The following is a 12,447-nucleotide window of genomic DNA, read 5'->3' as shown; positions in this document are numbered from 1 at the left end:
TAAAAAAACAGTGAAGAGGCGAAGCATGTGGCCAGCACAAATCCAAGAAAAAAATATAAAAACTGGACCCAGGCGAAGCATGTAAGCAAAGGTGTAACAACTTCCCCTGCACCATCGGAACAGCGCGTCGGAGTGCAGGTTACCCCAAGGTGGTGCTTCTTATTTTTCTACACCTTCCTCCTCTTCTTCTACTACTTCTGCCCTTACATGTCCGTTTTTATAATCGAAGAGTTTCTGAAAAGAGTATTTCTTCTCCACTAACGCTGTCGGCTATTTGTTGGGCTAACTGTTGCCTTCATAACCTTTAGTAGGCGAGATGAAAAGAGTGAGATTTACCCATTGTGGCCCATACCCGTTTTTATGATCAGCCGTCACTACATAACACACCGTGACGACAAAATACGTGGCCAAGCATAGCCCATACTAAGCTTCGCACCTACGACTTATCTCGAGAAGAAAAGCTCTGCAGTGAGTTTAAAAATCATGTGCCAGCCCGTCTGAGAAGAGGTGGCAATGTGAAGCCAAAAAACATAAGCCCTTCACATTGTGCGAGCTTCACACATTTTACGGCCTTCCTCCCTACACTGGCTTTCTAACGTGTATTATTCCGCGTGTCAACACAAACCCGTGGATTCTCCTGGTGAGCGAAAAGACGATATTGGGAGTAATGTATTGATAAACTGCGAATGTGTCTGTGGTTTTCTTGGGCACTTCGAGCCGCAGTGAACACTAGCAGCCCACCAAATGAATGGTTGCACCCCGTTATGTATAACGGGGTGCAATGCACCAGGAAGCAACCAGGAAAGCATCTAATTGAATGGGCGCATATTTCTGTTTTCCTCTTTGACGTAATAAGCAGTACTAAGAAATTCAAGGAAATCTACCATCAGCGTTACGTATTGCGTGTTCGTTCTTCATCCTGTCCGTGCGCGCTGTAACACTTCATGATGCAATGTCGACTAGCCTGAGAATGCCTCTTCGCGAGCACCATCCACCATATCTATTTTTCTCTTTTTTGAACGAACACGATAAGTGGCAGTATGCGTGGAGAGGGAGGTAGGTTTGTGAGGACTTGACTTTCATGTGGTGTCTAACGGTCATCTCGTCGGATATTTTGCATGAAGTTAGGTCTTCAGGATCACTATATGGAATACCTACCCGCTCACTGAGTGAAAAAGTAATCAAGGAATCGTCGGGTGCGAAGCCGTAATCACGTTTCACACGGTGAGTGCGAGAACTGCGATGGTACGATTTGTATACGTAGGGGTATATGTGGCTGTACAGTAGCGGGTTTGTAAAGAATGGGTCCTGTTGGGTTTCGTTTTGCTGCGCGTGGGGAGAGCTTGGTCTTGCATGACAGTCGTTATGCATGCGCTATGGCATGATAGTCAAGGTCACTGGCCTAAAGTGGGGTTGACGAGTGAGGTGTGGAACGGTTCTTGAGTTGTCGTCTGACACTGCTGATGCTAAGAGCTCACTTACGTTGGCTAATGAAGAATCGGGAACCACCGTAGATTACATGCACGATGGAATGCACACGTCACCTTCTGCAAGAAGTCTGGTGGAACAGCAGGCATCAAAAATCATTTCGTGTGCTGCGTTTGTACATGCGTATAATTTACGTACAATTTCTGATCGTGTGAGGCCATTGATTGTTGTCCCGCCGTGGTGGTCTAGTGGCTAGGGTACTTGGTTCCTGACCCGCAGGTCGCGGGATTGAATCCCTGCTGCTGCGGCTGCATTTCCGATAGAGACGGAAATGTATTAGGCCCGTGGTCTCAGATTTGGGTGCACGTTAAAGAACCGAATGAGGTCAAAATTTCCGCAGCCCTCCACTACGGCTTTTCTCATAATCATATGGTGGTTTTCGGACGTTAAACCCCACATATCAATCAATCAGGTTGTTCATTGTTTAGCGAAGCATCTCTATCGAAATTTGGAATGGTATTGGCCTCAGCACATCTATTTTTAACGTGCGAGGTATGGCTAAAAAGAAAAAAGAATAACAGTGGCTTAGCTTGGCTATGCCAGGATATACGTAGCGTGAGCGGTGCATGTACGGACGCACAGGCAGACATACGAACCAATAGACAGAAGAATGAATAAATGAACGGATGTACGGACGAGTGCACGCATGCGTAGACATATGGACGGGCTGACAGATGGATGGTCTTGCTAGTGAGTTCACTCGAGTCAAGTGCCAGCCTACTATGACACGTCACTCCACGAGCTTCCAGGCTCTCTCCTACGCGCCTGTGGTGCGTCGTGTGACGTCACTGCTCCCCAGGCACGTGCAGCACGGCTCTTAATAAGCCACGAGAAACTGTTTAACATTGGCCAGTTCAGCTTAACCTAGAAAAAGAATGTATGTCAATATCCTGGTCACTGCCGTAAGAAATGCATAGGCAAGAAATATTAAAGTGGTTTGTACATGTCTATTCTAAGTGGTTCCGCGAGTTCAAAGAACCTATAACCAAAAATTTATTCTGAAAGTGTGAAAATAGGGACCAAAAAGCAGTAAAACCAGTCGCAAAATGGAAACAATGCCCGAGAATGGCGCATGGACATTTGAAGTTCTTCGATATCATTTTAAATGGAACCCCAAACATAACAGCATAACCTCTGTTCAAACGACTTCGCATAAAAAAGCGTTTCAGCACTAGTCATGTCTAAACAGCTACGTTGTGTGCGGTCTAAAAGCCACCGTTTTGCTTTTTCCGCCCACCAACTGCTAATGTTGGATTCTGCCGCTCAGTTGGGCTAGTAGTTAAAGCAAAACTCCGGCGACAAAGACGCTTGTTTACAGCGACATTGAGTAGCTGACTCTTCTGTACTTTCACTATAAAGTCATGAGACGTGGACGCAAGTAGAGGAAGGGGTATGTGCTGAAATAAATTTACTGTATAGCACACCACAAAACATTTCTTATACGAAAATAAACTTCTTTATTCCGGCTGATCTCAATCGCCACGTCTAGAGTGCCTCCATGCGGAGAAGCGGGCATTGAGGCACTTTGGCCACGTCCAAAATGATGGCTGGGTGATTTTTTATTTAGTTTGAACGAAACACTTCCCGATATATTAAAAAATACCTATTAGTTTTTTTGGTATTTTGTAGCGCTCGCTAGTTGGTACAATCACTATGACACTGTTAGTTTTTAAGGTTTGATTACGTTGCGTGACAGGCTAGAAATTTCAGTACATATGTAACATTTGTCAATAAAGGGTTGTAACGAAAAAGGTAGAGCTTTGCAAAAAATATATTGTCATATTCTGTGAAATTGTGTGAGCAGTAAGTAGACAACAGCACTGTCGCCTTGGAGCAGTGTTGGAGAGAGGTGTTGCGAAAGAAACATAGCTATTTACTAACCTTCAAAGGTTAGTAAATAGCTAGAAGTAGATGCGCACTATAAACAAGCTGCAAAAGTTTAACGTAACATTGGCCATGAACTTGTGAAAGTAGTTTTCTGAAGACATTGGTTGAGCCGGCATGCTCGTCGGGAGGTCAAAAAAACACATCCGCCACCCTTTTCCCACTTAAGAGTACGAGGGAAAGGTATGACAACTTGGATTGGTAGAATGCTTAAATTCGATATATCTCTCTTCATACGACTTTCGTTAAATGATATTAGGGTTATATGCCTAATTATCTACATCATTTGGTGTCATTCCGTGGAAGTTTATTCGAATTTCCCGCCAAGAAACATACAAAAAAAAAGATTTCATCACCAGTATTATAGGCTTGAAAGTGTATTTTAATGTCTCTTTGCTGGTGTAATTAGGCATTATTAATGGGGCATCTCTCGCTGTCCTTCCCATTTAGTCATTAAGAATTCAAACACTCCTCACCCAGCCAAATATATCACTACCACGGATTTCTTTACAATTCGTTACCTGAAATAATGGCGCAGAAATGGCGTCAAATAACCACCCGTGAAAAATGTTTCGAAAACGCTATTCCTCATGTGTGTAGCATATATTCGAAAGAATGAGCTTATTTGAGGGTACGTCTGCTGCATAGCAATACAGCTCTCATGACCGTTGGGGCTTTTTTGATGCACCTGTATCACGTAAAGCAGCCAGCCCATGTCTGAGCAAGGGCGGTGTCCAAGACTCTTCCTACTCGAACAAGTAACACACGATATAGCACCGCGACACAAGTAGAAAATGACTTCGCAAGTTTCTTTGAAGGTAGTGCTCACCTAGTCTTTGTCTTCGTTCTTGTGCCAAAGTCTTATTCAGCTCATTCATTGTTCATGAATGAACCTATACAAATTTTATAAATTTTAAGTTCCTGTAAGACCGATGGTATGAGATCTTCCACAACTCAAGGTTATGTTCACTGATTGAAGGATGCACCCAGCGCAAAGCATTGAAACATTGATTTTCAACAGCGGTTTCGAGAACATGAGCAAAACGCTTTTGAGGGTCGGCTTGTTGATGAACTGCTGCTGTAGTCCCTTTAGGTAGAAGTTTTCGGGAGTGTTCGTCTGGAGATTCATGTCAATGTCGTTGCGCCGTAGCCGTAGTATGGGTCGTAGAAAAACTGGAGATCCTTGAGGTGGTCTTCACAAGCACATTTTTGCAACAGCCAGGGTGGCGATTTGGACTTGAAAATGAACACGACCTCTGAAGCCGGTTTAGTGAGTCAGAGGATGGTCAGAAAACACAAGCCTTCAGAAGAAAATACAATGATGATGGTGACGGGCCTGATTACTTCGGTACCAAACATGTCACACATTTAAGGTTGGCAGATGTACAACACGTATGCGATCACGGTGAGCGACACCAAGCCAATGAAAAAGCAGTTGAAGAGGTGGCTGGTGCAGATCAGGACGACAGCGACGATGAGTACCAAGCTAGGTATGAAGCCGGGTCAAGAGACAGTGATGCAGCACCTATAACTCATGGGACAACTGGTGCGGGGACATCGACCTCTGCAGGATCTGTCAAATGATTTCACAGCTTGGATCGTAACGGAGAGCCCTGACTGTTCACTCGCTAAGGACTCCCTGCCCAGATCCTACATACTACGATTTCAGTTCAACATATTAGTTATTTGTACATGACAAATGCTGTTAAAGGTGCTGAAAAAAACTCAACTTTTATTTGACACCTTCGATTGCAGGCATGCGAAGAAATAAATAAATCGAGCAGCTCTTTAAAACCAGTGGTTATACTTATAGGTATTCGAGTTCAATATTTATGACATACGGAGAACATAGCGTTTTACTCAGGCTCTTTACTTGCACTTGCGCTGTTGGAAACAGTTGTAGGCAGAAAATCTGGAACATAAAGTCAATACGAGGATATATCTTTACGTATAGAAACACAGAGAACTATCTGAGCGATGTTATTGCCCACAAATTTACAGCTGACGAGAGCACAGATGTGAAAAAAGAGTAATGAAGGTCGATGGCAAACTTCTTGAAAGACATAAAAACTCCATTTTTAAGATAGATCAATAATCGCTGTAATAAATACAACGTGTATGATGAATAACAATCATTGCTTTTGTGTTCAATTGACTGACATATCCTGATATTTTTCATATATATTTTTCATATATACGCGTGTATGTGTGTGTGCGTGTGAGCTGGATGGCATAAACATGATTATGTTCATACTTTGTGCACACAATTGTGGGCACATTGTAATACTACTCCCAGCAAGGTCTTAAATGAAGAGCTTTAGGGTAATTCTGACTCAGACAAGGAACGCTGGAAAAATTGAAGCTGATGAAAATGAAGCAAGGTCTATCACTATCGAACCATCGTCATGACAGTTTAGTGAGTCGGGTAACACTCGTCGAACGTTAAGATGAGGAAACCACTAGAAAGGGCAGCTGTTTGCTTGTCACGACATGCGCAGTCACGATGGTAGTCCGTTTCTGTTCGGCATTAACTCAATGGAATTGAACTGCTCGAATTGGCTCAAAAATTACTAGCTTTTTATATTATTGTGAAAAGATCCACTATATAGGTGAGTACTAAATGAAGATTTTGCTTGCATTGTGTATTAGTCAGTCGTAACAAGTAATAAACTCACGCTAAATGGAGAGCATTTCGACATGATTACAAATTAGTTGTTTCAGGTACGCTCAACTCATAGCCTGCTATGTTGAGCTTTGGTTCCTTTCAGTTGCAGTGATAATCCTCTAATTTTATTGTTTAATTATTGTATTTTGTATACCTAAACTGAAAACTTTATTGCTTTTTGTTTCATTTGGGGGTACATCGTGAATTAAAAAAAAATATAAATTTACTGCCAGCAATCAAAATGAGGTCACAGGATTTCATATGTCAATGTGTCTAATGCGCATGATCATTTCTAAAAAAGTTATAAAAAGAAGAAAAGCCTGCGAGTAGAGAAAACTCTATGACTGAACTTTAGTATGTCAATAAGAAGTAAGAATCAGCGCAGAATACTTACAACTGCATCTTTCCATGCACCGTACCAATGTTCTGAATCCGTTCCTATTTTTGGCACATTTACCATGACGAAAACGGAAACACCGGTTCTTAGTTTTATCGAAGTACCAATGATTCCTCGTGAGCAAGCACCGTTCCGCTATTGGTTCCAGGCTGCATACCGCTTTCGGGCTTTTGTTAGCTGGAAATGAAAAAAAAATACACACACGAAGTAGCATATCGAAAGAATTTCGAAAGGTGCACGCCTGATTATTGTCTGGAAAATTCATTTAAATGTTACCTTATACAAAACTCATTTATTTGGTTGCTTTATTACCTAATAATTATTTGCCAAAAAACAGATGCGACTGTGACGCATATCACACTGGGAGACACTATTATTTTAAACTATATTGTGTTATTTCGCATGTTCCCTGCATGAGGGTAGGTTAGGTTCAGAGGATTGCTGTGAAGCTGTAAGCGCGTGCAGAACCAGTGCAGAAGACAATGCATGATACTTAAAAACAAATGGAAATGTGCAAACGTGGGGCTTTCTGCCTGTCAGCTTGGAATTCACAGCTTCTGTCCTGTTTATTTCACTCAGCTTTCATGTGACGGTGTTGAAATTTTCCATTCCTCCGGTCCTCAGTGGCCATGCTGTGGTCACCCTCGACATTGACTCTTGTGTATTTACTCTGTGTCTTATAACACATGTTGGGGTGAATAAGCCAAGCACCATATGAATGACACGAGCATAAAGCAGCAGCTCAGTAGAAAATTGAGGCCTTAAATTATTGTGGCAAGCCAATGTTTGTACTATAGTGGTTTTGCCTCCTTCAACGCAAAACAACATGTTGAAACGTTCATTCCAGTGACATTCCTGTTCGAATTGTTGTCATAACGAGCTAATAGGAATTCATCTACACATTTTAAAGTACATGCACAAATCACAAATGACGATGAACCTACATACTTGGCCCTGTATACTTGATAGCGTTTTACAAAGTTCGTGCAGCGGAAAACAAGCATTGTGGAAAGCCGTAGGGAAGGAGATCATTCATGTATGGTTGAAAAATTGTAATTCCACAATTGGTAGGGCGAAGTTACAAAAGATGTTCTTGATAATTGTTTCCCTGTTGAAATAGTTTTCAGCAACTGCAAACGTTATAACTAAAATGCATGCTTTGGGCGTCGCAATTTTATATCCGATGTGAAGTATCGAAATGAAATCGAAATTGGGTGATTGCTTGTGTGGCTCGTCACTAAAATGCATGAGAATATGGAGGCATGAACGTACGAACCGTCTTTGACCAAGGTATCTCGCTTGAGATGGTGTCAACTTATCATAGAATTGCTGTTAAAATGTTTAGCGCTCGAGCAATGTTTCTCAAACAAACTTTTAAATACTGAAATGGAAGTCGAGCTCAAAAATATTTTTAAGCACGAGGAATTATGATGATTGTCTTGTTTTTTTGAGCCGCCTAGCTTCAGCGGGTCAACGAGAGTCTTCTGTACTAGCGCGATAGCTTTTTGGGGCGGAAACTGAGCATATCTCAGAAAGTGCCCATTTACCAATTGTCACCATTATTCCTGCTCGAGCATTTTCACTCTACAGTTGCCAGATCACTCGAAGTTAGTTTGTAAATAGATACTTGCGTCAATCATATATCTCTTGGGCACAAAGCAATTGTTTTTCGCCTTTGATTGATATTCCTCACTGCGCCGCCAGGCTCACAGCCCCTACGCTCTTTCAATCTCATGCCCAGCAGCTATGCAGAAATTCCAAAAAAAGCCGAGACCTAATTTCAGTGAGATATGTTTTCGAAACATATTTTTATAGCGCCACATCGCCTCTTGTGCTTAGTCGGAGCGTTTACTAGCCTTATCTGTTCCACGTACCCCTGGTAAGAAACTTATTTGCAAAGAACTTGTAGTCTCATAAAAAATATATCTAGCAGTCGCTCAAGTATAAATCCGCAAGAGCTGTTCTTGCATGGCATGGCAACAAAACTTTGACAGTGCTTCTGCAAAAAAAAAAACCACGTGAAATGAAATAAGCGTGTCACAAATTCTAAATGACACATTACGACACGACGTTAAGCATTTGGGTAGAATTGAGCAGACGCTATGCGATGTCGAAGATATAAGGTGATTCATTGTAACTATAGCTGATTGTGGGGCATATCATAGTGGTTTTTAATGTTTATTAAAACACGACAATCAATAGGTGCAAAGTTCCACTCTCTTTTCTTAGATGCACCTCTCATTTATCTTTGCAAGAGAGCCATTCTCAGTAGCTTCCGCTGTAACCACGCGCTTTATTTTCAGATGCAAGTTTTATTCACTTGACAAACGAAATTTGTCGTCACCACTTAAATTATGGCGCTAGGCTAAGCAAACATGCCAGAATATTTGCTTAAATTGTAGAAAAGTTGCGACATTTCACCGAAAAGCAATGATGTGAACATGTGTCTAAACGAGAAAGTCACCTATACTTGAGACACACGAAGGTGCTTGAAGTAAATGAAGTTGGCAAATTCGATTCTCGGAGGCGGCCATGCCCTGCCACGAATTTGCTGGAGCTCCTAATAAAGCTGGTAACCCCCCTATCGAATGGGTCATCGGTGCGAATTCTTACTCGGTGGGACAATAATGATTTATTTTTTGGTTGTAAGCTTCTGTTTTTGATCTCTTATGTGCGCGTTTGCCAAAACGCTTCATTCGCTGGTTTGACGCGTTTTAATGCTGAATCAAATATATTCAACCACGGTTATTTTTAGAGTAAGACTCATTGCCGGCATGTACTCCTACCCTCTGAGTGGTGATTATGCGTACCTCGAGCTTGTCTTGTGGGGATAGTCCACCACGGTGGTCTAGTGGCTGAGGTACTCGGCTGCTGACCCGCAGGTCACGGGATCGAATCCCGGCTTTGGCGGCTGCATTTTGGATGGAGGTGGAACTGTTGTAAGCCTGTGTGCTCAGATTTTGGTGCACGTTAGAGAACCCGAGGGGGTCAAAATTTCCGGAGCCCTCCGCTACAGCGTCTCTCATAATCATATGGTGGTTTTGGGACGTTAAAACTCACATATCTGTTTATACCCTGTAGGGCTGCACCTCTGCCGGTCACTCTCTTTATCAAGAGGAAATGAAGAAGGTAATTGAGGTCCATGACCTGAGCTCTCAAAGCCTGGCCATCCGAGGGTCTTAGCGAGGGTATTCAGGTTTAAAGAGGCCCTGCAACACTTTTTGAGCATGGTCAGAGAACGCTGCCGATGGGTAGTAGAGACACCTTAGAACACGAGAGCCCAATGTTATAGCGCAACACGTGGCCTGGCATTCACAATAAATTAATAAAGTCAGCTAAAATCTTTCTCTTCTCTCTACAAATGACGGGAGACGCTCAAAAATTACACGCAAAATGCCCATTTATCAGCAATTCGCTGACGTGAACTTGACGCACTCGGTAGTTACAGAGATCACCGGGTGAGGCTGTCATTTGTCCACACATGCATGCACGATCGCACTGAAAAAGACGCGAATTCCAAGGAAAAAGAAAAAAAAGTGCTCAAGGTCACAAGCTGCATGTGACGTTATTTGTTTGCCCCTCCCATCCCTCCCTGCTTAGCTTTCAGCGCCTTTTTATGGACTAGAGAAGAGAGAACTTGATTGCAGCATGTGACAAACCTTTGTAACTCTGCTCATACTGGACAAATCTTAAAACTTTGTGGCGTTGAAATTGTGAGAGAGTGCACTTTTTCACTGAATTATTTTATGGTTATTAAAAAAAGTGTTTCAGGGCCCCTTTAAGCTGACCATCTCCGACAGGGCTTAGTCATGCAGGTGACGTTGAGTTTACTCACCTCATTCGGAGACCAAAGGAAGTTGTTTCACTTGCTCACTCGCAAACTCACTCGCTCACTGTTCTTATCAATTTCTTGTTATTTTGCTAAACTGGCTAGTGCATAATTGCATGCATTTCTACTTCCGTTGCTCGTTTTCCAAAACTGTCTGTCCTAGCAATACCACTGTAGCATATCACAACAAAATTATATCTTTATCTATATATATAGTAAGGAAAAAGTACAGAGACATCACCCGATCCTGGACCGGCTGTTCTATTCCCTGCTTCCTCCTCCTGCACTTTCCTCACTATGCCTCCCAAATGCATCCATGCCCGAGCTGAGCTCCGCTACGTCTACAATACACTCGGCTACACTGCAAAATCGCCTCTGGAGGGCGGCATTGACTGTTGCGCGACAGTCTGTCCTGCCTTCGTAGAGATTTGAACCGATGAGGTGGAAACGATGTCTCTGTTGGGTGGTACTGGCTGTGCCTGGGTAGTCTCTTTTCGGCACGCCACTACAGGTCATGTCAGTGAGTCGATGTCTCAGGTGGGTGGCATTGGCAGTATCTTTGTAGCCACAGGTCTTGGCAACGTTTCGGCTACTGGCATATTTGATGATCGCTCTGGTGGTCTACATTGACTGTGGCGTTGTGGCTGTTTGTCTTAGCCACGCTGGCATCTGGCATGTGGAAGTGCTGATGTTGACTCAGGAAGGCGCATCAGTAGGTGGACGCGTCCCCGCAGCTTTGAAGAAGTGCATCCACTTCGCATCGATGCAGAACCGCGACGGGATGAAGCCGTTATGTACGGCCCTGCTGAAACTGGGGCGTGCAACCAGCTCGTGTTATACGTATGTAAGGATGCATGTCAGGGTTCCAATAGTTGTGGTGCTGTCGCAAATAAGGTCCCTAGATGAAACAAGTTTCCAAGGTAGTGACACCTTTCCCTTTCCTCTTCACCTATGTTCCTCAAGCGCCCCCTAGAAGGTTTAAAACTTTCATCCAAAAGCGAAAGTTTGGGTTCCGTTGCTACGGTGAATAGATGTAAATGAAACAAAATGGAACGAAATAGGTCGTAGAATAAACAGTTACTTTTATGAACATAAACGGTACAACACAAGAGCAAGCGGGATGTGAGTTACTCAACTGGCAACGTTGTGCAGTTCTATAATTTACACCACTAGCCATGGCGTCTCGCGTAGTACTAGTACATCGTAGTTCCACGGCCGTGGTGTTTTGTCCAGTTCTAACTAGTCCACTTCTCCGATTGTGTTTTGTTCGTGCTGTGACACAGTGAACGTGCTTATTGCTGGATCCTGTAAGTGACCACAGGGCGTGACGTTGTGACGATTGATTACAACCGGCTTGCGCACACGCAAGAAAAAACTACGACCAGACTGGTACGAACACTCGTCCAGCAGCACTGTGATGACGTTTTTTTTTAATGTGCCCATTTGGACAACCGTGATGCGAAGTGATTCTTATGTGGTGCTGGGAACTTCCTGAAAAGTGAGAGTTCTACTGGTGAGGTGTCTTGAAGCAGCGCGTTTCGGTTCAAGCGGGAACTGGTCAAGAGTGAAATGTTTCTGAAGGTGCGTTGATTACAACCTACAGCTGCTCTGTATACGTGCATACGCACAAGTATTTGTACCAACTGGCACGCACTAGACGCGCATTAGACGTGCGCCTGGCGTTTCAATAAAAACCGACAATTTAACTCGCTTCGCAGATCCGCGTCGACGTACGTTGACCGAGTTGCACGAAAGCATTCGCGTGAAATGGTTCATAGTTGCACTTCATGGTGCGCTTCATCTCGGAAAGCACGAGGTAAGTTGAAGAGAGAGAAACCGTTTTCTGTTGTTTTACGGCAACGCAGCATTGCTGAAAAACGCAGATGTTGCATTTAACGAGCATGGTGAAACAATCTTGGTCGAGTTAGCGCACACCTAAACGCTCCTCCTCTTCAGTTTATGTTCTGGTTACGATTTTGTCTTTGGTCACGGCGAGAATCCGGCTGGAGCCATATGCGCATGCGTACTCGTTTTGAACCTTTTGCATAATAATAAATAACACCACCAGCCATTTGCAAGATCACGTGCAAGTAATGCACCAATCACAGACGCGGATGGCAGAGAAAAAGAGGAGTAATTGAGAGAGTGAGGAGGACGGCTCGAGAACAATGAGTGACGCTACCT

General features: G+C 43.3%; 1 protein-coding gene across 4 annotated transcripts in view; it reads right to left on the bottom strand.

Moving 5' to 3' along the window:
• LOC119167918 (BPTI/Kunitz domain-containing protein-like) overlaps positions 1 to 12,447 on the bottom strand; it is a 46,880-nt gene that overhangs the window by 9,644 nt on the left and 24,789 nt on the right. For 2 of the 4 annotated variants that reach the window (XM_075865598.1, XM_075865599.1), the window contains 2 exons: positions 6,432 to 6,611; positions 5,085 to 5,284 (listed from right to left, as the gene is read on the bottom strand). In XM_075865598.1, the coding sequence (XP_075721713.1) occupies positions 5,229 to 5,284; positions 6,432 to 6,611 (236 nt within the window). In that variant the 3' untranslated portion in view covers positions 5,085 to 5,228. Of the gene's footprint in view, positions 1 to 5,084; positions 5,285 to 6,431; positions 6,612 to 12,447 lie in introns of those variants that run through there. The other 2 variants (XR_012884030.1, XR_012884031.1) reach the window with 1 other exon arrangement.

The sequence above is a fragment of the Rhipicephalus microplus genome, chromosome 6 (genome assembly GCF_043290135.1).
Source record: "Rhipicephalus microplus isolate Deutch F79 chromosome 6, USDA_Rmic, whole genome shotgun sequence".
Lineage (NCBI taxonomy): Eukaryota > Metazoa > Arthropoda > Arachnida > Ixodida > Ixodidae > Rhipicephalus > Rhipicephalus microplus.
Note: the sequence above shows the minus strand (reverse complement) of the source record. Positions and strands in the feature narration are given on the sequence as shown.